General features: G+C 39.0%; 1 protein-coding gene across 8 annotated transcripts in view; it reads left to right on the top strand.

Annotated features, from left to right (window-relative positions):
- Positions 1 to 27,615, top strand: part of vav2 (vav 2 guanine nucleotide exchange factor) — a 197,398-nt gene that overhangs the window by 116,043 nt on the left and 53,740 nt on the right. For all 8 annotated transcript variants that reach the window (XM_012916557.4, XM_023153170.3, XM_012916539.4 and 5 more), the window contains exons 3-4: positions 17,863 to 17,921; positions 27,383 to 27,451. In XM_012916557.4, coding sequence (XP_012772011.1) covers positions 17,863 to 17,921; positions 27,383 to 27,451 — 128 coding nt within the window. The remainder of the gene's footprint in view (positions 1 to 17,862; positions 17,922 to 27,382; positions 27,452 to 27,615) is intronic.

Raw genomic sequence — 27,615 nt, 5'->3', positions numbered from 1 at the left:
GGCCTCTAAGGAACTTCAAGCCATGTTGAGGAGGTGATTTAGCCATTTAAATCAGCTGTGTTGGATCAAGGACACATCTAAATCCTGCAGGACACCGGGCCTTGAGGCCTGGAGTTCGACACCTGTGCTTTAGTTAAAGGCAGAAGGGCAGAAAAAAGTTATCAGTACATCAGGAAGAAAGGTGGGATCCCCCCATTTCTCTGCTCATATTTACAGGGTTTTTTTTCCTTTTTTGATGTGATGTGAATGCAGGGTTTCCTCCATCCCAACTTACTTTTGATGTACAGCGTGTGTTTGAAGCTTAGCCTGTCACTGCAATATCTCTGGTAATGTAAAGCACCCCATGCCCTCTTTGTCACCCTGAACAACCCCCTCCTGACTGTGCACACACTCTCGCCCATGGCGGATTTGCTTCCCAGTTGCTTCTTGCTTTGATGGTGTGATACAGTTGTTAAAGCACGACACTCTTTTATCTTTTTTCATGCCTTCATGGTGTGATTAGGTGTTCAGTGTTTCCTGTCAGGTCACAAACCTAGTTGTTCCTTTGCTGTCAAATTACATGACTAGAACTAATGCATTATGTGATGACAACATGTCCAAATTAGTGTTATTTGTAAAAATAAAAATAAAAATACTTGATTACTCTGAGTAGGGCTGCCACGATTAGTCGACTAGTCACGATTACGTCAACTATCAAAATCGTCGACGACTGATTTAATAGTCGACGCGTCGTTTGAAGCTTTGTAAGATCACAAAAGACGCAGGAATACCGGTAAGCAGTAGGATTTAAGAGTGTAATAACGACCTGACACAGAAGATGGCAGCACTGCATGTACAAGGATGCCAGCTGCCATTAACCCCGAAGAAGAAGAAGAAGCTGTGTCCCAGAATTCATAGCGCAGCCCAGCTCAGTTTCCAACAATGGCGGCAGCTAGTTAGTTTTAATATTACTCTTATTATTCTTTCTGGGTCACAAAATAAACGTTTAACATATTTTCATGCGAGAATGTAGCTGTGTAAACCTCAAATATCTGCTCAGTTTATCAAGACACCACATATTTTCAAAAGCGCTCCGACGTTTTCGGAGACGTCTGTTACCCACTAGCTCGATAGTTAGCCGGGGCAAGGCTCACCCAAATCGTTTTCAAACCCACTGCCGTCTGTCGCTACTCAGGTTAAATATATATAAGTCACTTAGATAACTTAAAAATGTTATTGTTTGGCTTTTTTAATATTTTATTTGTTCCTGAGTAAATCGGTTTGGCTGAGATTAAAGTTATAGTTTTTACACAGCTGAATAAACAACTGGTTATCAGAAGTGTGAGATGCTCGAGAATATACTCCGGTGTCCTGTTATATTTTAGATAGCAAGGAGTTTATTAAACTTCACCGAAAGAATCTGCAAATTTCATTAAAATTTAATAAACTATCATCTTGTCTTTATTTTTAGTTAGCACATACCGTAAACACTTAAAGCTGTAAGCTAATGATAGTTATATAAGAGCAGATGCTGCTAGTGCAATAAGCTGTACGTTTTACGTCCAATGGATGCATGATCTGATTAGTCGACTAATCGCAAAAATAATCGGTGACTAGTCGACTATCAAAATAATCGTTTGTGGCAGCCCTAACTCTGAGTACAAATGCACATTAAACAAACTACATTAAATTCAGCCTTTATGATTTTCTGAATGCAATAAAATTTAAATTATAAGAAGTCAGAAAAATCTGTTGGAATTGCTTCCAACAATGTAAACTGCCACTCACAGTATGTCACGCCATGGAATCTATCTTATAGATGATAGCGAACTAGCTATCTCACCCTCAGTTCATACTTTCCGACATCCTCGTCTCTCTGCCTGACACCTGTTATACTCATATGAAAGATGTGCCTCCTCCTCGGTGCTGCTGCTTTAAGATTCGCTTTGTGCTGCCGGTAAAAGCTGCCTCAATACACAGTCTGAAAACCTGTAAATTGTCAGTGTGAACTCTGCACACAGACAAGATTGTTTCTTTTTTTTTCCAGTAAAAAATGTTTTACCACAACTTCACATGGAAAAGTATCCTAACACGCTGCACGTGAACATGTAGGAGTAGATCGGTTATACAGGATAGACCACCGCACAGACCAACACACTCAGCAAAGAAAAATAAGCAAAAACAACAATGCCCATTTTGAAATTGCTATCAAGTCTTTGGTCACGAGAGAACTGTAATTTTTATATTTGCACATATCACCAATGGATCTTTAACATAAATGTGCCGGGTGAGGATTCATTGTTCATCCTTAGTTGGTTAGTGTAGTTTATTTTATGTAACACATTTCTAAATGCTAAACGCGCTCTCCCATGTCCACATGTAACCCTGCCATTTATTTCCCTCCTCTGCTGGCCCTCTTATATACACACCATGTTGACTTGTACACGGCATTTTCACCAGGAACAATGTATTCATAACTAACTGACAGACAGTAAAAGAGCTTGTAAACTTTGTGGTTAGTGTCTGACTTCTTTTACAAACATGGGGCCGTATGCACCCACGAGGCAGATACTGTATTGTCGGAGGCCTCTGACCCCATGGAAATTATTTTTGGATATTAGGGCATAACCAACGTTTTCGTCTGCTTTTAGGCTTTTTTCACGTGCTGTTTTTCTTTCTTTCTTTTTTTCTATTGCATGCAGCAGGATACATTTTCCAGTAAATGCTTTCTAGATTTGTTTGTGAACTCGTTGAATATGTTGTTCGTACACCACAATAAATTTATTTTGTGAGCTATTAATGGTTAAAGTGCTTTACACCGCTTTGTGTTTCATTCTGGTCTCTCTCTTTCCTGTTGATTATACTCTTGCCTCATTTGTCACAGCGTTTGAAAAGTGTGTCATTTCCTGTGTGTTCGTGGCCTGACCCTATTCCATTTATCAGCTTTTTGTGAGACTCTAATTGTCATTGCTCTTGGCACAATGTTGTAGCCTTTTTTGTGCTCACCAACAATTATTTCATATTCAACCTGAATTTTCACTTGCAGTTCTCCATTCTGCAAAGCCATTAATGTGCGGTTATGATCAGGATCTCCATCATGACAAATGACATGATTCATGTGCAACTTCCCATAAAGCAGTTTCCCATTTATTAGTGATTCATTATGAAGTCTGTTTTTTTCATGGTATTACCAAGGCTAAAATATATTGCAGGTATCTCACAGATTGAGGTTATAGTAAACTTTGATCTTATTGGCTTATCAAAGAGGTCATTGTAGATAGGAAGTGTTAAATGTCACAGTTTTACAGTGATAAAAAGACAAGGAGAAAAGAGCACTTACAAAAATAACCACACTGTACTTTGGCAGTTTTTCTTTCGGTATTATTTTGACATGTGGTCGCAGCAGTGAATGGAATCTGCTCCGATAGTTTAGATTGCTCCCCGTTGCCTTGTGCTCCTCTTCATCTGTCAGCAGCATTAGGTGTTCCCAGACAGGGTCTTAATAGTGGCAGAGCGCAGGGGACAGGGCCTGTAATGGAAGCTCTTTGTCCAGTTGTCACTTTCACTGCTCCCATGGAAAAATCCTGCTGGCCATTGCGATGAGCCCTCTAGGTAACAGCCACAGCTCTTCTGTCACCGCTTGACTAAAAGCATGTGTCACACTAAACTATCTTAACTTTGTTCTGCCTTGTTTTCTCTTGATCTCACTTGTTTTTCCAGCCAGTTGTTTCTTGGGTTTTTTTTGACAAATGTTCTTCATATATGGTACGATAAGTCATGAGAATATCAGCTTTTATGTCATTTGAAACATGTGAAAAGAAAAATATTACTTTTGACGTTGTCTCACCTGATATGTATACAAATGCTTTGTTGTTGCATTGCCAAGATACGGTTCAGTAAAGAAAGGAATAAAAGCTTTATGCCATTAAAATTCCTTCATGTCTCAGATGCCAGAGTTCCCATCTTATCATCTCCCTGAAGTGGTTCTGAATACCTTCCACTTGACTTTGTATTAGTTGAATATAAAGGGAGCCCTGGCTACATGCAGCTCATCCTCTGGGTAAACATTGTTGAGTGTGATAAGAATTTTAGAGAGAAATTAATTTTGCCACAGTTCAAGGAAAAGGCCAAAAAAAAAAAAAGTGTATCGCGGCAACCAGTTTGAATATAAAGCTAGGGGGTTGCCATATGATTCATCATCTGCAAATACCACTTCTCTCAAGATGGGACGTGGAGTCGGACCAGCGAAGGCTGCTCATTTGTGCATGAATAATGAGACCAATAAGCTTCAAACCCTGAAGTTGCTTCAGCTCCAAGAATCTGTAGTATAGGTTAGCGTGAGTGCCGATGAAGGCATGCGCATATAGTTATAGAATTATTTTGATTGATCGTATTCATTGAAGTATCATAGATGGCAAAGAAATCTACTGTATATTATTAGGTTGCGTAAACTATATTATTGTTACCATCACACCAAGTCTATATGGAGTAGCATGCTTTCTGGGATGTGGCTTTGTGTGTAAGCTTTTTATCCTGGTTCATTTGTGGACAGTAATGTGGATATGTGCACACAAATGCATACCTTTCTTGATCACTTTGAAGGTAGTTGTACGCTCACTTTTTAAGATAACTTAAAATAAAAAATATTCAATATTATCAGGGCACTATTTGACCATTCTTTGAAGACCTGTACTGGCTCTCAAAACTGCTCTTAAATGACTGTGCTGGACTTTGGATATACTAGCTGTACTTGAACTTGGGGTTTTTGGTGTTTAATGGCACGTGACATAGAGCTTCTGTGTGTAATACTGGCACCTTCTGGTTATTGTAGTGTGGTTTGTTATTTTATATATTTGTATTTTTTTGAGATTTTTTTTCACATATATAGTTTTTTAAAGGGGTATTCCAGTCATGTAGCAATGCACTTCCACAAAGATTAAAGATGCAGGGACCTTTTATTCCACAAACACTGGATTCACCATTTAACATATACAAAAGCAACCATGAGCATCTTGCCCTCATCAAGTATTCACAATACAAACAAAACACTTGACTATGAAATCAATTCTGTTTTGCAGTAAGTTCAGATGTTTGCATAATGTGGGGGTTTTGCCCATGCCCCGCCTTCCCCCAGCTTTCTTATCTCCTCCAGCAGAGGGTAGTGGGCAGACCTCCATCCCACAGGCCAGCTGGATTACGCTTGTTGGTTTAATCCCATTCATTCTCTCAGTACTCTGTGTCAAACCGAAACCTACTGGACCATCATGTCCTTTAGTCTTGCTTACACATTTACACGCACACACATGCACACGGGCATACGTACACGCACATGTACTGAGGTGTCTGTGTTTGATAAGGCCCGTGTGGAAGTATTAACCCATCAGCCCAGCTCCATCACATCATGGGAAATCCCTTTTCCTCCAGTGATCCCCAGTCTGCCCTTATCACCACATCCTGCTCTAAAGCCCTAAACCCTTGTGTCACTACACGCTGCTTCTGTGTCAGGGATCAACTCTGATGTGCGTGTAGAGCGACTAAAACTGAAAATGCTGTTTACATGTCAAAATGACTTCAGCTTTACAAGATGATTTTAAAAATGAAATGTTTACAGTAAAAGACCAACAGGAGATAGATCCCCCCCCCCCCCCCTTCACATGTCAGTGTGCATCATCACTAATCACGTAGAGTTTTATCTGGTTGACTTTATCATTAGAACTTTTTAATCTTCCTATTATTTGATTTAGCAGTATTTGTTTTTCTTTAAAATTTTTAGTATGTTCTTAGGTTATTTTACACTTGCATGGAGCACAATTCTCTTGCATTGTTATTCCACTGCAGCTGAAAAAAAAGGAGGAAAGGTTGTGTAATAACCAATGGATTTGCTGAAGGCAGCAGCTGTTTGCTGTTGAGTTGTGAGCCAGACAGTGTTGTATGGCATCTTGACTGGAAATGCTCTGCAAACAGCCAGCAGACTAAACAGATTATAGATCTGACAAGCAGAAAAATAAATAAATAATAAAAATTGCAACATCAGGAGCTTCAGACAGTCACAGACATAATGCAAACTTTACATCCATTTTCTAGCAAATAGCGTAGATGTGTGTATATCATAGAGTATGCAATAATAGTTGTAGTTTGGGTCATACGCTCTCTCCAAGACAAATAATTACGTTTTGGGCCCAGCTTTCTTCAAGATGACCCCAAAACAGAGTCTGCCTCCTCTTCAGGAGCCATTGTACTTCCAGCTATGCAAAGTATAAAGCCAATAATCACTAACAAAATAAACTTGCAGCAATAGTTAAATTTGAACAGTGGATATAATTTAATTAAATACATGTCTCTCAAGCAGTATGATAATATCACTCATTTTAAATAGTAGAACATCTTAAATCGTAGTTGCTTAAATTGTGCCTGTGATTTAACACACTTTACTTCATTGCACTCTATTGCATCTCAACATCTTTCCCGCAGCTGTTTGTGAGACATTAAGACATTATTCTTAATGACACATTCTGTCACAGAGTGCCCCAAATGCACGTACCCCCTGATTAAAATGTCATTGACGACCTAGTGGGTTGGACAGTTCATAGCCTACAAACAGCTGATGAAAGTAGTCGAAACATGACATAACACATGGGAAATTTCCATCGCAGCAGGGGGTTTAGTCACTCTAGCATGCAAATGTCAGACACATTTTTTTTAGGAAGACAAAAAAAAGAAGCGGGCCAGCCAGAGCAGGCACATTATCCTCAGCTACACTCACATACACATTTTCTCATTTCCTGTTCAATTTTTGTGTTAACTGAGTCCTTTCAGCACTTAAAGGAGGGGTGGGAGTTTTCCTCAGCAGTATGCGAGAAGACCACGAGAAGAAGATTTTGTTTGTTGTGTTAGCTGTTGATAATAAATGCCAAATTATTTCTGTCTCGAAGATGAGCTGCAGGCAAGGCAAAGGTTGATCCACTGATAACCTACCATGTGTAAAATCTTCAAATCTGCCTCAGAGATGTTTTTTTAAAATCATTTTTCTCACATTCAGTCACAGTTGCTTTTTACTTCATTTTGAGATCATCAGAAGCGTCAGCTGAGTTTGACTCAAGTATTTCTCAGCAGGGGGAAGGTTGTTCTACATCACTCGCTCTCAATATGTGTTGTTTTGACAGCATGTCCCAAAGAGCTGTTTTAGTCAAACAAGTGTAAAAGTAGGTGTCATCCATAATTTGTTGAGGGCAGACTTGTTGTTTTGTTGCCTTCATGCTCTGAGAGGTGATACACTGTTTTGTTTTGTTTTTTGTTTTGTTTTGTTTTTTTACTCACCTCTTTAATTGAACCCTTTGGGCAACAAGTGACCGAGGCTTTATACAGTCACATATTTTACTTTATCATTCATCCACCAAAGCGTTAGATTAACCTTTCAGTAAATTTTCATGCAACAAATCTTTAAAAAAACTGGTTTGACATCTTTGGAGATAGATCACACAACTCTTGGGCAAGGATTTATGAAGGATTAATGTCACTGACATCCTCACATATTCCTTATGATACTCATAAAGTGACATTTTTTTTAGAATGAATCTTTTTATGTAAAAAAACTAACAACAATAAATCAGATAAAGAGAATCTCTATAAATAGAGATGATTTTTTTTTCCTGACTTTGTTAAGGCATTGTCTTTTATTTTCACCTACCCACTAGTGGCAGTGTGTACAGTCCTACTCTGAGAGGCTGCTGTGCTACAGTGGCCCTGAGATGTCAAACGAAATGCAACTTTAAAAAAAACCAGCAAACTGAAAAATACTGCAAAAGCAAGCATTACAACAGAAGTTGAATAAAATGCAAGAGAAGTAGAAAAAAACAACAACAAAATCTCACAAAACACAACAGAAATGTTTCTGGTGTCCCAATAACCTGATGGACCAGCTGGGGAAGTGACAGAAATCAAAAAAATGTGAACGACTGCAATGGGGCAGGCTTAAAACAGGACCATCAGGGTTGTGAGGGTTTTTTTCTATTTCCATTGATTTTTATTCAGCTTCTTTTGTGTTTTGTATGCTTCTGCAGCAGTTTTCTATTTGCTAGTGATTTCTTAAGCTGCAGTACATTTGACCTCTCATGGCTACCATAGACTGCCACTGACGTAGTTGCACCTACTGATCACATCTCAACTTCCATCTGTTAACATAGCAAGGCATTTTTGAGCCTGCTCTGCTGGGATGTTCAGTCGAATGCTTGTTGTTTGGCTCTTTCTGCAGAATCACCAAAATGTCTTCAAGTTCTTCTCGCCACACACTCATTCCCAAAACCCCCATACCTTCTTGCTCAAGCTTAAGCTAAAACACTGCTGTGATACTCTAAAACACGTTCCCTCCTCATTTATTATGAATGGTCTGGCTTTGCAACAAGTAAGCTGCAAGAATATTAGTCCTGATTGAGTGCTTTCTGGTGAGTGCAGAGGCACCTTTTCTGCTATTGTTGTATGATCAGTGTTGCTATGCTTCTTGGAGCACGCAGGTTAAGTGCAGATTTATACAGCAGTAATGCAAAGTCATTTAGGCGGCCTTTCTGTTTTTTGTTTTTTTTTTTTCTTTTTAAACTAAACCTTTTAAGTTGGTCTAAGGTGAAAAGAAATGCTGCACTCAGAGACCATCAATCCATAGTGTCTCCTGTAAATGTGGGTAAGGAGACAGAGTGGGCCATCTACTAATAAGAAAGTTGGCAATTTTATCCTTGGCTCCTTCAACCTGCATGCTTGTGGGCACAGTACTAAACCCCCAGTTGCCCCCAATAAAACAACGTGTGAATGTCAGGTTATAAGTGCTCAGGCACTGAAAAGCTTTGATGGATGTACGTGTGCATGGGTGGACGAGGCTTGTAGTAAGAAACCACTTTACTTATAAGTACCAGTCCATTTACCTTTTTTATATGATTTGTTTTGGTGGTTTGGCCTCTGTGGTTTACTTACTTTATATAAACTCAGATAAAGACATTTTAGCATGTTAACACTTATGTCCACTTTATTGTAAATGTTTAACACAATTCTGGACTTGTTTTCAGGTTCCCTGAGTGTTGTTGTGATTATATGTTGTTCTGGTATTATTAAAATTGAACTGAACAGAGCTGAATTTATTAAAAATAATTGTGCCCAAGTCCTCTGTTCTTTTAGCTGTGAAGCATATCAGCCCCACAACAACAATAAATTAGTTTCTTCTGGGTCTTTTTTTAATTTTATTTTGTTTTTGTCATTTTCAGTTTCTGGATAAGTTTCCATTAATCCCCTCTCTCTGCTCTTGTTCACTAATATTGCATTATTTACAAGCTGGTGCAGCATTGAGCTGTTTCTATTACTGTGTGTGAAAGAAAGAGGGGGGGAAAAGGAGGAAAATGTGTACACATCTTGAGTGTGTGTGTGCTGATACACACATGTACAGCATACACAAAACAGGCATAGTCACGCACAAGCGAGCAGGCACATGTCTGGTGATATAGCGTGAAATGGGACAGGTCATGGACATGGCTGCAGCACATCGGCAGGTGTTGACCAGGCCAAAACGATCTATTGAGTATAATTTGCACATGTTAGCCACTGTTGCCCTTTTCCCTTCAAGCAGCGCAGGTTCAGATCGAATCGATGTTCGAGGTCCTTAAACCTAAATAAGCTCTAAAATTGATTTGTTGGTACATTTTTACATCAATAGATCATTGGTGGTGGTAGGATATGCATTTCAAAATAGACAAAAAAACCTTCAGAATTACCTGTGTTATATTAAGTTCAGTCAGTGGGATAGGTAGGAATGATGTGCATTTCATGTGTGGGCTAACTACCCTGAAAAAAGCTTAGAGCCATTTTGTCTGGCATCCATAGTGCTTGGGGTCCTTAGGGTCAGCAGCAGCACTCTTTCAGACCCGCAGGCCAAGCCAGAGGCTTTTCTTGCACAGACATACCCAGTAAAATCCCCTGTAATCAAGCAGCTGGAAGGTCCACATTGAGGGGATTTAGTGCAGTGTGGCAAGTGCCAATCTGTCTGCAATCAGGATTTACACAGGCCTAGCTCCCGATGGCATTCAGTAATTTCTAGCGCGATGCTTGAGACTGATCACAGTGAGTCATGATGTCCCTTGAATAGAAAGACAATGCTGGTCAAATACAGCCCATGATTCGTGGGTCTGGAGAATGGTGAAAGTAGAAGTAAGGATTTAATATAAACAGAGCCAACATTTTATATTTTGTACAAGCATGCCCTCAAAACTACCTCAGTTACTATTGTTTTTAATAGTTTTACAAAATATACAATGAATATAAATCTTTGTGATCCTGGTTCATGTTGACTTGATTGTTTAACTTCATAATTTCTGCAGATTTATCAGCCGCACATTCACACCCCCAGTATCTTGTTCTACCACCTCCCAAAGCTATTCTATTGGCTGTAGATCTGGAGTTTGGGCAGAATACTGAAGTACACTCATTGTCATTTTTATGTACGATTTTTAAGATGACTCTTGCTTTGTGAAATTATCTGATGTCAAGCTGGACGTAAACATGAAAAGATTGTAAATCATGTCCATACACATGGTTAGCAAGCATACATAGAACGGCTGTGGCATTTAAACTATGATTGATTGGTATTAACAGGTCCAAAGACTGCCAAGAAAACATTTCACGCACCATTGGTGAGCCTTTGACCACTGCAGCCTCAAATTTGTATTCTTGGCTGACAGGAGTGGAACACGACATGGTCTCCAACTCTTATCAACCATCTGTTTCAATGTTGGACATTATGTGCGTTCTGGGATGTTTATCTACTTAGCAGAGTTGCACAGAGTGGTTAACTGAGGTACTCTATCAGCACCATCCAGTCTCGCAATTATCTTACCTCTTATTGACAAGGTACTTTCGGCCAGAGAACGGTTGGTTATATTTTGTTGTTGCTTTTCACATCATTAACTGTTTATAGAGTTTACTCTTTATATGTGAAAAATGCTGAGAGATACAGTATCTCTCAGCATTTTCAGGAATGCGCGATGAACCAGGCAATCTTGCACCAGCAAACATTCCACTGTCAGATCATGTTTTCCATCATTCTAATGTTTGGTATGGAAATTAATTGAAGCTTCCAACTTGTATTGACTGAATGTGTTGCGCCGCTTTAACATGGTTGGCTGAATGGTAATTGCGCGAAAAAGCATGTGTACAGGCATTCTTAATACTCTTGATATACAGAAATATCGTTGATGTGTTTCTGAATTCTTGTTTCATTTAAATATTTAGATAACTTGTATTGCTTTCTTCTGCCTAAGAGTATGGATTGTAGCAGACTATTGCCATCAGTGCACTTCTGTTAGCTGAGAATAAGTGTTTACTTTCTAGCCTGCTTAATTAGGCTGTTACCCAATATTGTTGGGCTCAGCTTGATTTATAACTGGTTTAATGCCCTTTCCTCCTCCATAGTATTTCTATTTATATAGTTTGTTTCAGTTGTAGTTTTGGATGTTTGACTTGAAGTAAACTTATTTCTTCTTTATCGCCTTTTTTATTGTCCTGTGTACACAGAGCCCCTATGCAATAAAAAAAGTAATCAACTCTTTTGGGCCTTTAAGTTATGTGTGTGTACGCTGCACACTGGTGTTTATCGCTCATATATGGGATACGTGACGGAAGCTTTTCAGTAGGGCTGCCACAAACGATTATTTTGATAGTCGACTAGTCACCGATTATTTTTGCGATTAGTCGACTAATCAGATCATCATCCACTGGACGTAAAACGTACAGCTTATTGCACCAGCAGCATCTGCTCTTATATAACTATCATTAGCTTACAACTTTAAGCGTTTAAGGTATGTGCTAACTAAAAATAAAGACAAGATGATAGTTTATCAAATTTAAATGAAATTTGCAGATTGTTTCAGTGGAGTTTAATAAACTCCTTGCTATCTAAAATATAACAGGACACCGGAGTATATTCTCGAGCATCTTTAATCTCTTTTCAACTTTAATCTCAGCCAAACAGATTTACTCAGGAACAAATAAAATACTAAAAAAGCCAAACAATAACATTTTTAAGTTATCTAAGTGACTTATATATGTTTAACCTGAGTAGCGAAAGACGGTGGTGGGTTTGAAGACGATTTGCTGGGAGTCCGGTGTTCTCACGGCTCTAGTTAGCCTCGCCCCCGGCTCGCTATCGAGCTAGTGGGTAACAGTCGGAGCGCTTTTGAAAATATGTGGTGTCTTGATAAACTGAGCAGATATTTGAGGTTTACACAGCTACATTCTCGCCTGAAAATATGTTAAACGTTTATTTTGTGACCCAGAAAGAATAATAAGAGTAATATTAAAACTAACTAGCTGCCGCCATTGTTGGAAACTGCGCTGGGCTGCGCTATGAATTCTGGGACACAGCTTCTTCTTCTTCGGGGTTTAACGGCAGCTGGCATCCTTGTACATGCAGTGCTGCCATCTTCTGTTTCAGTCCGTTATTACACTCTTAAATCCTACTACTTCATCCTGCGTCTTTTGGGATCTTACAAAGCGTCAAACGACGTGTCGACTATTAAATTAGTCGTCGACGATTTTGATAGTCGACGTAATCGTGACTAGTCGACTAATCGTGGCAGCCCTACTTTTCAGGAGAATTTTCTGTGAATTGTGTAGAAAATGTAAAAGAGAACAAAAAGGCAAAGGCAGAGGTGGGGAGAGGATGGGAGGCAGAGGATAAGAGGAGGTTTGTAAAATGCTGAAACTCCCAGTGGCAGTGGGACAGTCGGATGGAGACACACACACACACACACACAGACTCTGCTTTCCCTACTTTGTGTGTCTATTATTGATGGGCACACAGGGTTCCCACTCAGCCATCTGTTCTCAGCTCTCCCACTCTGTGCCCCTTTTGGTTTTTGCCTACAACTTAGGCAGACTGGCATGAGCATAGCAATGCTGTCCAATCAAAGTGTGAATCCTTCATAAATATATCACACTATTAGGGAGTTAGCTGTTTGAGCAGGAGCCCAGTGAGAGAAAAGTGAAAAATAAAAGTAATGTCCTGAATTTTTAATTAATTCTTCCTCTTTGCTGGATAGCTTCCAATACTTGCACTGATTTGCAGCAGAAGGTATAATCAGAACTTTCACAGACACATAATCATGTCATAACTTCATCAGATCTAAATATAATTGGCAAAGGGGTGTGCGTGTGTTTGTGACGGACTGTCTTCTTGTGTTCAGATCTTAATCAAATCACAGCCACACCCTCCCACTGTTAATAGCATATGGCTGCAGTTTTGATTTGATCAGTGCGGTAACTGATGACCATGCAAATTTAGTTGCCAGGGGGAACCCGTGTTGTGCAGGTCTTTTGATTGGCTGCAGGGTGGTCGCATGCGGTGTCGCTTGGCGCCCAGCTGGGACACAGGCCACATGTGGCGAGTCTGGAGACATGTAAGGTCGGTGTGTTTGCAAACACTTGGCTTCGCCCCGTCGGTCCACAGATGCAACCATTATCCCCTCTCCCCCATCCTTCCCTTCTCTCTCCTCCACACATACACACACACGCACCTTCCTATGCAGTAAACAGGCTATAAACGTTACATTTCGGTCATGCGCAGAAAACCGTGAGCACAAGTTGAGGCTGTGAGACTTAACGTGCATCCTCAATTGCATTCATCTTGTCTGACAATAAGGGTCACCCATGGGTTAGGGAATGCCAGAGGCTTGTTGGGGGTGCTGATTAAAGGTGAGATCATGGTTTCGGGGCTTTAAAAACCTGCAATATTACTCCATCGTGTGACTTGTATTTTCCATATTCCTAGAGGGGCAGAAGAGGCTTTATTCTCTAGCGAGCAGTAGAGTTAGGATCCCCCGGGGAGTACAAGATGAGAGGGGAATTAATAATGTGCGTGGACTCAAAGGCTTTGACTGAACTAAAGGATCAGGAGCGGCTGAAGAGAGTGTATTAGAGGTAGAATGGAAAACAGAAACATGGGCAAAGAGAAGAAAGTAAGAGAGACTGACAAGCAACCTTTGAGCAGTAACCTTATAAAAGAGATAAAACAAGTCTGTTTCTTAAAAAAAAGGAAGGAGAAGAAGAAAAAGAAAGGGTTTTTTAAAAAGACCAGCTATTAAAGGGATGCTCCCCTGAAGTTATCCTTTCAGTATCCCTTGTATTCCTTTTATAGTCTTACAGCTTTGTGATGTGTTGACATCAATAGTGAAACAATAACTGTACGTTAAATAGATTAATAAGAAGCGTAATCCTCATTATAAGCAGTACATGCGAACAGTTTTTCATTCCTTCAGCTGCCCTGAAAACAGATTGCAAATTAGCATTTCTTACCAAAGCTAGCGTGAGTCACGAGCTGCCATGGCTCCAAGTACTGAGAACATATTTTTCGCATTATGATGTGTGAAGCCAACATGAACTAAGAAAAGAGAACAAACTTCCTCATGTTGAGGAAACTTGAGATTTAATATTAATAGACTTTACCCTGTGATGTGTGAAAGTCACACTAGCATGCTCAGTGCTGGCACACACTCTCCTCAGGCCACACGGGCTCTGGCCCTGCTGTGACCTCTCTGGCTCGAAGCCAGTGGCTCTGCTATCCTTTGAACCTGGGCAAACCTGGCTCGAGGCACCTGTGTTTAGCCAGATCTGAGTGCAGCTGATCACGGCAGGCAGCATGAAATATTAATTGCTATTAAATGCCAAGCGCGTACACCCGTTCATCCTCTTGTTTCATTCGCATTTTACATTTTTGTCTTTGCTCTGTCTTTAAATTTTGTCATCTGTCTCTCACCCTTCAACAAAGAATATGTAGGCTCATAAGACAAAAAAAACCCCTCAATAATGATGATGGGGCAGTTTGCCAGATGCGTTCCCTTCCTGCAGCTTTGCCAAGTGGGCAAAATGCCACCAAGCAGCACAATGGGTTTATCCTCAGTGATTTCTTAAATACCCTAAACACAGACACCTGAAACAAAGACACATAGTAATCTTTTCTATCTACTCCCTTGCTTCTTTCCACATCTTTATCTGTCTCTTTTTCCTTTTTTGCCTCCATCTCTATTTACAGTAAACAAATAGGTGTCAAGTTAAAACAAAAATATAATCCCTTAGTCTCTTCATAAAGGGGACCTTCACACTATAGAAGCCATACTGTTATCTTTGTCTCTGAAAACTCAATCCATAGTTGTTCTCAGTAATCGCTTTTATCCTGTAAACAAACTAATGCTGTCCTGAATGCCATTTTTAGGCTTTTCGGTGATAATCAGCCATAATAATTGAAGCTTTGCCCTTTGCGTCCTGCAGTCATAACAACTCGTTTCTGATTATGCAACCTTGGCAAAATCACCAAAACACCGTATAGATGAGTAAAAAGACAATGGCCAGATCTCTAACAAGCTGAATATCCATGTGAAAATTTCAGCAAAGAAGCAAGACATCTCCACCATCATGATTAAAATACTAAATTAGGGATCTTTTAAAACAATGCTTCTGCCTGTCAGCAGACTGATGGGGACATTCAACAGCAACTTGAATTGAAGCTGGTCAGGCAGCATGTGGTGGCCTAACACTGCAGTATCTTTCCTTTAATTTCCTTTAATTGCAAATCTATATGTAAAGAAGGTATATAATGTTAGACTGACCCTGTGTTGAAACCATTAAGCACGACCAAAACACTCCATTACACAGGTCTTTAGCAGCTCAGAGAAATAACCTCCTATTATCTGGTTGAATAAAGGGATTCCCCCTCTAGAGTGGTTTGATGTAAATGAATGTGACATATATGCACTCCGTGTAACTGATTATGTTAAAGACAAGAACACCTTGAATAGAGAGAGTGGACAACAGCACTTCAACACAAGCACTCCACAGCTCGAAATTGATGGTCTTCGCTTCATAACAGCCATTAACATGTGCTCAAGTTGAATGTTAAATACTAAAGGCGTTGAGGTGCCACATTGTGTGTTTAGAGAAGAGGGAATTTGATGAGACGCTGTCGATGGCACACCTGCCAAGGAACAATTTTGTCCTCCCTGTTGAGGAGACATCTGGCATTGCCACGGTGTTACAACCCGAAATACACCCAGGAGTGGGTAATGAGGCGTAGGAGACAGGGGGTTGTGTTTTTTTTGTGTGTGAGTGTGTCTGTGTGTGTGCGTGTGTTTTGGGGCGGTGGTCCTCATCTTCCTGAACTAGCCTCTGTAGGGCCTGCAAGCGCACCATCTGCAGTCCTTAGCGTAAGCCCACTTGCGTGTGACTCATAAGCAGCAACAAATCAACTTAAATGCATGCACAGACACATTTGAGCGTTTAAAACTAAAAAGCTAAAGTATGGAGGCTTTACAAAAAAAGCTGCCAGCCACCTAGCTGAGGCTTTGCACCGCATGTCTTTGAATGTTACTATTAACATGGTGGCCTGCATTATGTTTACACACAGTCCTGTGTGGTGCTGCATACGCATGAGAGGGGTTGCTAAGAAACGCTCAAGTAAGGTTCGATAATCACCCTCAAAGAACAGAGGAGCTGCAAGGAGTGTGTTTTGTTTAATTGCAGCATATACGATGTAAATGCGAGTGGCTCTTCCCCTCTGGTGTCTTTTACTTTTCTTTTTCTGTTGTTGCCTTTGATTTTTTTCTTTTCTTTCTGGAGCCTGTCTGTTAAAATCCATCGAAATGGACACAAACGATCAATCGCTTATATGATAAATCATAAAGTCTTTCAATTCTGATTTGTTATTAGAATAATTACGTGGTGCATAACAAGAAACAAAAATGGAACACAGTATAATGAAGCCGCCTGGAGCTGCTTTAGTGTTAGAAGACTGCTTTCGACAGTATTATGCAGAGATGCAATGAAGATGTCTTAATGGTGAATTCTTAGTAGCATATCAGAATGTATTGCAAGAAAAAAAGATTGCCGTAAATGTGTGTGATGCTTGTGTTTTACAGAAAGTGGTGGACACAGCCTTGTACATTGGGGGTAAAGGTGTAGCGGTATGAAAACAAAGCATTTCACAGCCAGCTGGTATAGTTTAAATTCAATAAATAAGTAAAGTTTTATCTGTAAAGCACATTTCAAAGTGCTTCACAACAAAATGCCATAACACAAAAACAAAAGTTGAAATATGGAGCACTGTTCTAACTTTTCCTCTGACACCACTGAAATGGTAAATGGACTGGTTCTTATATAGTGCGTTTCTACTCTACTTGTATACTCAAAGCGCTTTATACAACATGCCTCAATCACCCAACACTTTCTCTTTTACCATTTTCTATCTAGCATTCCTACACATTCACAGTCTGATGAGAACATCACAGAGAAACTTGGGGTTCAATATTTTGTCTAAAGATACTTCAGTGTGTAGACTGGAGAAGCCAGGGATCAAAACCCCAACCTTCCAGTTAGCAGATGACCTGCACTGCCCCTGAGTTACAGTCATTCTACAAATGCTCAAGAGAAGATGCTTATGGAAAATAGGGAGCGAGGAGCCTGTAGGCCACACGTTCCCATATCTCAGATATGTTGTGCTCAAGGACACTCCATAAGTCAGTGTTTAGTAATATGGTTTACTACTTAGTGAAACGTATTACTAAGTAGGCTTGTTGTAACAGAGTTGTTACATGCAGCACAGAGACGTATGGCTGATTTTCATGGAATCAAAGGTTAAGGGACACAAAACTGGTTACTGGCAAGTCAACAAACTGGTTGTGTTCTGGTATTCAGTGTGATCACAGCCTTTTAAGATGACATCATGAGTCAGTTACTGTAATCTGTGGTTACCGTAACTGTAACTGAATGTTTAGTTCATTAGAGGTCTTCAAACATAAGAGCAAAGATGAAAGAAATTTGTAGTTTAATTGTTCTAACGTTTCATGTCTTTGTTTATTTCAGGTAATCTCCGCTCTGTCGAGGATCTCCCACCACAGCATTGCACAAATCAAAGGCATCAGGTATGAGTCTCATTTCTCTCTCATTTGTCTTTTAGACAGCTGAAGCACTTCCAAATATCAGCGTCAAAGAAGCCATTTGGAACGATTCCACATTTTCTTACCAGCCTATTTTAAAATGGATGTAGCTATTAACGTCTGCTGCTCATTTGAAATTCAATTTACATTTTAGGCAATTAGCAGCAGCATTCAACCTCCACATTATCATGCAGGACAGAAATGACTGACAATACATTCCCATCTGTCACTCAGACAGCGCTGTGTCGTTCGCAGTCAGAATACTTCATTCCATGCAAGAGTAGTCATTTTTAGTCTCAAGTAATGGCGAAGTTGAGAGAGTTCTCCCCATTTATTGGAATGGGCTCCTAAGTTCTCGTCATTTGCTTGATCTGCTTGGAGCTCAGTGGCTCACCGGCAACACATAAAAAGACATTTTATCTGTCTGAGTAATGAGTTGATGGAGCACAGCCGTTAGGAGCTGTGCCAGGAAATGAAGGGAGGGGAAGGAAACAGGGAGCGAGAGAGTGACAGAGAGAAAGCAGGTCCCATGACATTAATAAAGGCAACATAACCCGCTGACTGCTGGCTAATTCACTGCTTGTGCATGCTGACCATTTTGCTGTGAGGTGTCAAAATCAATGCTCATTTGACCTCATTGTAAATCACAGGACTTTTTATTCTCAACTTATTTTACTTTTAGTAACTTTTCAGTTTTTTGAGTTTCACTATTTTTGGAGTGTTTGCCCTTTAACTGATTGATCAGCCGCCACAATGCTAAAGTCACAGTTCTAGATAGTTTTGGAGGTCGTACCTCTTTTCTCTGCTATAACTGGGACTATCGTAGATTCTATAGCTATGTTTTTAAAGACATTTTAGCTTCTGCCCTATGTCTTTTCTTAACATAACTGTGACTTTGGGTGATGTAGGCATGATGTGACTGATCCAGACTTTAGTCTACTTTAATATAAATTTAACAACAGCACTTTGAATACCCAGGCTTTATTAAACTTTACTTTTGTTTCAGTGAAATATGAAAATATTCACTACAGTCCCCCTTAACTTACTGCAAGGTATCAACCAGGCAGTGGATAAATACAGAGGGAACCTGAACAGGATGAAAAAAACTATTACAAGAGAATAAAATTAAGAATCGATGCATACTCTGAATTATATCACTTCAGACGTCTTACTGTAGTTGTAGTGTAAAAGCAGACAGAAAAGAAAAGCTTGAAAGGTAAGCAGTAGGTATTTGCCTTTAGTAACCCAGAGCTGTTTGGTCTAAAAGTAAGTACTGACCTCTTAGTCTGCTCCCCAGCAAAACAAATGAGAACTTCATCACAATGACTAAAAAATGACTTTATTAAGTAGGGTCACATTTCACTGTTGGCCAGAACAAAAGAATATTGATATTAAAGAGTACACTCATCTAAATCCTAAGGGAAATGTGTCAGAAGAGGAATGGCATAATACAAAGTGTTGTCTTGATAAGTGGCTGGAAATTAAAAGTACTGCTAAGATGCTTGTTAAAATTTTGTTATGTTAACGTGATCTATTCTCAGAAAAGCAAATGACAATTTTAAACTTTTGCAAAGATAATAAAGAGTTAATTGTTTTTAATATTATTATTTTATTATTTTTCAGTTAAATAAATTATCACTCAAGTAGAAGTCTTTTTGTTTCTCCTCAAGCTTTTTAGAAATATTTCTTAGTCTCGATTCTAAGTCAGCGCTTTGTTTTTGTTATTAGCATTGTGTCATATATTTAGTTTAAGCAAGTATGTATATATGAATATATTTCTTATCCATGGTAAATTTGTAGAATATAATGACTTGAAAAGTAATTATTGAATATGACAGTCACAAGAACATTTCAAGCTTCAGCAGTGAGGAGTGCAAGCAAAAGCAAGTCGCATACTTGTGATGTGCTTTTACCTTTTTATTTTTACAGGTTTTTAAGCTGTATCGATAAGTGTGGTAGGATTTATCGTGGCACACTGTTTTCACTCCCTCAGAGCTAACTCTTCAGGCCACCTCTAAAGCCGAATAGTTAACATTAAAAAAAGAAAAGAAAATCCCAGAATGCAGAAAATTAATGCTAAATGCTAGCCGTAGATGTGGTGACTTAAATTTACATTTCGCAGGTGAGTTCGAGGTGAATATTAAAATGAACTATCAGAGTAGCAAACCATTGATTTTCTTTTTCCCCTCAAGTACAGCACAAACAGGGATTTCATCAGTTTTGTCATTTAAAAAAAATGTAATAGGTGACTCAATATTAAGAAAAGACATTAAGAAGAAAAAAAATCCTGACAAAGTTCCTTTCATTATTTGACTGGATTTTGACTTGATATATTTGGATTGAATTAGTTGCGCTACACACAAACACAAGCAGTGCATGAAAGGTTGTTTTAGAAATTGGATTGAGAAGAATATTGTGGAATGGAGGGGTTTTTTTAGAGAGCAATTTTAAAGCTCTTTTCCAGCTTAGGCTCCTCAGATTGGAGGGCTCGATGTCCAGATGGTAACTCCACAATCTTAAATGTGCATTCACAGACAGCACATTGTGGCAATGCATTGAACTGTAGACCAATTGGAAAGTTCCTCAATGTGTTAATCGTTGGATAACATTGCCACAGGCATGACTTTGATGTTTTGTTGAAGCGCATTGATCTTGTCTGTTCGCTGTAATCAGAGCTCAGTAGTTCATGTCTTTGTTTCTGTGTCAGCATTCCAGCCAGAGTCGGGCATTAAGGCTTTATTTCTCCATGCAGACACGTAATTGCACAGAAATGCACTCAGGATAAAATCACTCAGGATTTCACACATTTCCTGGAACCTGCTGATTTTCCTTTGGTGTAATTTCTGTCTATAGTCACCTCTCATTTCTTTATATTTTGGAAATGGAAAATAGGTGCAGTGATTTATTGAACATTTAAACATTTATGGAATTTACTGACTTTGTATCATTCTAACAAGCCTGAACATCTAAATTTGGTATGACCACCTTTATTCTTCAGCATATCCTGAACTCTGTTAGGGAACCATTCTTGTATTTCCTCTCCAGGAATAGTTCTCCATGCAACTTGAAGGACATTAAGTGCTCTTATGTGTTTTACATTTTTAATGGGACTTTTCCACATTCATTATTCCATTGATTTTGACAGTATACCCAACACCACTGGCTGAAATGCAGCCCCAAACCATGACAGCCTCCATCTGTAGACACTCACTGTTGTATCTCTGTGTACCTCCTCCACAGACAGATCAACTGAAGGGCTAGATGTATCTCTCAGGCCCTGTGTCAGGTCTTTACTGGACATTTTCCTATTTTTAAGAATATGGCGTTCACATACTGTTCGTCTGTTGTAGATACTTTTTAGGTCTGCCACTTCTTCTTTTGTCCTTCACTCGTTCACTTTATTCAGACACACTGCACACAGCACTGAGATTTGCCAAATTTTGTCTAATAGCTCTTTAAGAACCTTGATGAAAAAGCATTGTGGTTATCTGTGGCATTTTTCATAGATTCAAATGATGAAACAGGAACAAATTCTACACATAACAGACAATTTAGCAAAGAACAAAATTTAAAATGTGATGATGCATTATTTTAACCCTCTCCTACAACATATTTTTAGCACTAAAACCTTAACTGGTCCCATTTTATTTTCTATTTTATTCTGCTTGCCTTCATGATTGACGTTGTCTTCTTCAGTAACAAAACTACAAATCCTCTTTTTTTTTTTTTAAGCCTCATGTTCTCATCTTTTTGTGTGTCAAACGTGTTGACCTTGGCTTTCTTACGGCTTATCTGCAGTATAAGCCTGCATCATCCTCTGCCCTGTTGTCACCCCAAGCCCCCTCCAGACAGCCACCCTACCGCCCACACACACTATCCTCCTACTGTAACCTTCAACCCGCTTGTGCTTGTGTCCTAATTCATCACTGATCCCTGCTGTTTGAGTGTACAGTATCTCCTGGCCTCTGAGGGATCAGGTCATAGAGTGTGGGACACCTCAGATCACCACATAGACTGATCTGATCAGGAAGTTGACATAATATAATGATCCTCCAGTGTGATATTGTCACATGCAATGTATTTACATTTGTGAATGTTTACTTTTTAAATATTATAGTGGCTTCATGGTGGTTTGCACATTTGCCTAACAAGCCAAGAAGCCCTGGTTTGATAATTTTTTTAAAGATTTATTTATCTTGGTTAATCATATCAGAAGTTTGAAAACTGAAAGTTTTATGGCTTCCCTCCAGGCAGTCACAAATATTTCATCAGATTTACCCAAAGTCTTTCTTCAGATCACCAAAACCCAAGTTTGACTTGAGTTAATTAATCAGTGTAATAAACAAAAATAAAAATCAGACTCTGTAATCATTGTTTGAAATTTGCTACATGCTCATGGATAAGCATTTACAGTATAGCTCAAAGGATAAGAAAGAGCTTCCCTGAAAGAAGACTTACAGAAAAATTGCGAGATATGCTAAATGAAGAAGCAACTGAGACCAAAACTAGACTATAACATTTTTAACCCTTTGTTTTGGGTCAAAATCTGCAAAATGAGGCATTCTTTTTGAAGTTTCCTCTTAAATTCCAGACATGATACAAAAGGTTGGAAAAAAAACTGCAGTGAAAATTTGTCCAACATTCTCCCTCTTTACATGCAGATGTAGATCCTTTAGCCAGTCAGCTATAGGGAGAAACGACAGAGAGAAGAGACAGAGCAGGTGAACAAAGATGGTAGGAGGTGTGTGTAACAATGTCTAAACAGCATAGTTGCTTTCTAAATAAGGAATTGGTGATGACATCTCCATCTCTGCTTCCTGAGAACTGCATTAGAATATTGATGTATATTCTATGATAATTAAAAATCTGAAGAATATAGCTAGCTAGCTTAGTTTAGCATAAACACAGAACAAAGGGAAGCAGGAAGTTCTTGCATCTGTCTAAAAGTAACAAAATCTGCCTGTTGACATATGTATTAGTTTATGAACTTATCTATTGTTATTTAGGATATAAGGAATAGTAAAACACACTTCGTCTGTCTAACTGTGTTTATTTTGTGCCCCTTTACACCACTGAACATCACGCTTATTAGTACACAGTCATCATGTTGCATGCCCGTTTCTGTTTTTCTTATATACCATTTGACTGTACTGCATGTGCTAATTTCTCTGTAAGCGCTGTGAATCCAGCTCTGCAGAAAAAAAAGAAAAAAAACCCTCCTATTCACATGCTGATTGCACACACTGCCCCTCCCCAGGAAATGAAACTGTAGCAGTGGGTTTTCAGGGAGAATGGGGAGATTTATAGACAAGCATGGTACAATAAGTAGCAAAGTGCGGAAGCTTGCTGGAGCTCCAGCGATTTATCGACCCCTGCAGAAATGAAGCCGTGTCCTGGGACATGAAACTGCTTCCATTGCTGACCATTTGAGCTGCTTTCACACACAACATCTACACTGTTGTTCTGCTGTTTGACAATAATGGATCAATGGGACTGGCTCATTGCGGATTTGTACAGGACACCTGCACTAACAGTTCCCATTACACCAGAAGAGTGTGGAATAAATTAGACATGATCACAAAGACATTGGGGTTCATTACAGTAATGTAATTCAGTGAGAAAGGAAGAAGAGCTGCAATGTGTAAGATGAGAACTCTGATTTATGAAAATTGTTAAGTAAGAAAAACAAAAAACCAAAGCAAAACAATGCTTTATCTGTGCTTAAAGAGATTTTTTACCTCTTGTGGTTTGACCATGGGATGTTTCAAATCAAATAACAAAAGCGACTATAATATTTAAAAGTTGAATCATCCAATTCGTCATTCACCTGCTATGAATTAAAGTAAAAAAGCATTCAAATAAATAAAAAAGAAATACCTCAATGGTTAAAAGTAGGCAAAAACACATAAAGACACCAAATTCATTGGTTATACATGGCTACAATTACAAAAATACTGAATCTCTTTTAGTCTCTTTTCAAAGTACTTTTAAATGAGAAAAAATATAAATACAAAAAAACATATAGTATACAGTGCTTAACAAATTTATTAGAGCACCTCTTATTCAAATTAAAACAACAACACACACAACACAGATATTTTAGAACTCTGGGAAAAATGTATTTAAAACCAAAACTTGCAGCAGTTACTGAACTGAATTTGTGTTTTTATACCCAAATTTGAGTCGGCACACTGAGAAGTCAAAAATGAATCAAGCATAACATAAAAGCATTAAGACTAATTTTTCTGTTCAGGGATGCAAAACTGTAAAAAAACAAAACAAACAAACATAAGTGCTTTAACAGTAACTTCATGGGTAACAACAATAATTATATTTTAGCTTTATAGATACATTTGGGTTAAAGAGGCTGCAGATACTGGTGGGTTAACCATTAAAGAAACATATGTTTTTTGTAATTACTTAAACTGTAAATTTAGTGCAGCTGTGACATAAATGTTACGTTGGGTGATGGTCTAATAAATTTGTAAATTTATATATATATATATATAAATTCTACATTTGATACATCTTTTCATCATATATATGTATGCTTAATAATGAATTTCTTCCAGGAGAAACATTGCATGCAGGGACCCCAGGTCTTACTGCTGTAAGGTTTCTTCTTCTATTTTCTTTTTGGATAACAACAAAAAAATGAAGTAAAATGAAAAACATCTGGACAGCTGTGATGAAGCTCATGACTCAGTGTGGATGGCCACTAACTAATGATTAGACTCCTGCAGATATGTGATGCATTCACAGGCAAAACTAAAATTAAAAATATATCTGCAAGCAAAAAACAAATCTTTAACATTTTCTAAACACAAATCATTCACCAGCTCCCATTAATGTGGTGTCCATTGCATTTTTACATTTTGGAGTAAAACAGTGAAATGAGGTGAATGATGCAAGAGTCAGTGACATGAAATTGTAATCATTTTCCAAAGGTAATGTGCTCCTCGAGTAACCATTTTCTATGAAGTCTGGAGACCAGTTGGTGCTGAATTGTTTCAGTCTTTTCCCTCTGAAACCTCTGTTTAACATGTAGCAGTTTTCTTCACCAGGGATGCGCTCCGAGGCTTCGCTTTATTTGCAATGAGATTAGTTTGAGCAGCTTGAGAAGGCGAGACAAAGACTGAAAGCAGGTGTCGCACTCCTAAAGCATGAAAGTTGGAAACCGTGCATGTAATCGAGCCCCCCCCCCTTCCCTTCTAGCACTGAATAGCCAAGAGACAGCTCATCAGAGGTGTACTGATGAAATTATGAACATAGTTCAATTGTACCTCGTTGCACCATTAAGAGAAATGAAAACAGCAGCACCGGACAGAGCTTGGCTCCGCAAAACAACACAGAGGTGATAGATACGAGTGCATATCTCCACAAACTACTATGTAATTAAATTTTGCCCTGCGGGACTCCATTAATAACTTATAATATAATGCACATTTCATTGGAGGGGGCCTTCAGATGTGGGTGTGTTATTGCACTCCGGAGAAAGCGCCCTGTGTGCTTCATAACAGTTAGCGAGAAGGTAACATAAATCAGATGAGGCAGTTTTTTGTGTTAGTAGTACTTGTAATTGTCTTTTGAAAATATGCGTTTTAATAAAGTTACAGCACTTAAGCATGGAACAGTTAGCAGAATAAATAAACCAAAGCGGCTCATGCAGTATTGTGCGTGTGTGTTAGTTGACCTTTGACTGTCTAGCTGAGCATTCATTACCCTGATGGCTGACATGTTCTAATTACACAAAGGCTAATTACTGGTGTCACACATACACACAGCTTTACAGAGACGCAGTCCACTTCAGTTGGCTTTTTAGGAGGGCATGGAACTGAGTCTCACTCTTCTGATCATATCATAGGATTAAACACAGTCAAAGGATTTCAAAGCTGTGCGCTAACGGAGAGGAGAGGGCTTTTGTGAGAGCTTTGAAGGTCTTGTCTTGTATCATCACTGAAGAGTCCACATCAGCTTCCAGCTCACTTCTCAGTCTTGACAGTGACATCTTTTTCATTTGCTGTCCCTTTTGTGCTCTGCTCTGATTCCTAAATTCTCCCACATGAAAATAACCACCACTTTATTTGTTCATTTACGACGAGCTGATAAATACTTGATCCCAGATTTGGGAAATGATGCAGCAGTTAGAGAATTAAAAAATTAAAAGTGAACTGAAAATGACTTAATAAATGTCAGTAGAGTTAACTGCTTTAATTCTACTCTCAGTGTTTTAAAAAAGGCAAACAGAGAAGTGAGGCTTATTGCCTCATAATTGTACAACAATACCTCATTACCACATATGAACGGCTTTAATGTTGAAAGAGGAATAACATGCGATTCACCTGAAACTAAAATGGGATACCTTGCAAGTGAAATCACTTACAGTGGCATAAAATGGAGGTCCAAGGTCCAATTCTGGTGCTCTGCTTTTTCTGGGAAACCAAAAAAGAAACCATGCTTTACTTTTCTAAAAGCTGTTATCATTGTATTAAAATAATAATAATAATTGTAGTATTTGTGTAAGCTGTAAAACAACGTGAGTGTTATGGATTTGGAGACTTACATAAGGTTTACTGTTTGATCTAGGGTATAGAGTGTGTGTAGTAATAATACACAAACTGTTTCTCTGCCATTTGTGTTTTGATGATTAGCACTGATCATGACCTCAGTGACTTTAATGGGTTTCAGTTGTGCACAGCATTAAGCTAATAGGCTATAATCTGCAGCAGTCACAATCTGCTCTTGGTAAAAAAGGATATTTAACAGCGTTGGTCGTTTGAGATCTACACTGATCATGCATTTGAGAGTAAAGTTGGCAGAAATCTTGGAGATAAAGATATGCTGTTTATTGATTTAGTTGATTAATCTTCCACTTCTATGCTCTGCTACTCCTTTGGAGGATTGTTTGTTGACAGTGTTTGCAGGAAAGGGAAATTTCAGCATAGGATCAGTTGATTCGTGTAAGCAGTGAAGGTTGCATTCAGGTTGGTCATTTTTTGTATTTCATAGTCAGTCCCTTACATTGCCCCTGAGGGTCCTTGACAAGCTGTCCAAAAACCCTGTGAGAGGATATATGAGCCACCTGCCTAGCCATCTGAAGAAAAAATAGTGTATTCCTTCCTGAATTCCTGAGAAGGTTGGCTGGTGGAAGATGGCAGATTTTTTTTCTTTTTTTATCAGCCAGTAGCAGTATGTTGATGTGTTTTGACAATGTTGTTTGTGACTGATGGGGTCCTCTGTTGAATAGATTCTGCCCCTGTGCTGTTGAAATGATGGAGCAAAGAGTGGCAACCTGACAGATGTAACATGACGTTTCTGACTAGTTATTTTTCTACCTGGAACACTGAGCTGTTGCAGTGATAAAGCACTTTGTACTCTGTCTCACTCTCTGTTTTTTGTTTGTTTGTTTTTGTGTGTCTGCATATGTGTGTGTGCGTGTGTGCCAGACCTTTTCCATCGGAGGATACTGCTGAGAATGAGGATGATGTGTACCGGAGCCTGGAGGAGTTGGCAGAGTAAGTCTTCTTTTCACCACAAACTGTTTTTCATCACCTAGGGGGACTTTGTGTTATTTCTCCGAAGACTTTTCCTAACCCTAAATGTACCCATGAACACCATATATCCTAGCAAACGCTAACTCAGTCGAGGGTGTCCTACATAAAGAGTAGGACATGGACAA

The sequence above is a fragment of the Maylandia zebra genome, linkage group LG7, assembly GCF_041146795.1.
Source record: "Maylandia zebra isolate NMK-2024a linkage group LG7, Mzebra_GT3a, whole genome shotgun sequence".
Classification (NCBI taxonomy): Eukaryota; Metazoa; Chordata; class Actinopteri; order Cichliformes; family Cichlidae; genus Maylandia; species Maylandia zebra.
This window is presented reverse-complemented; position numbering and strand designations above follow the sequence as displayed.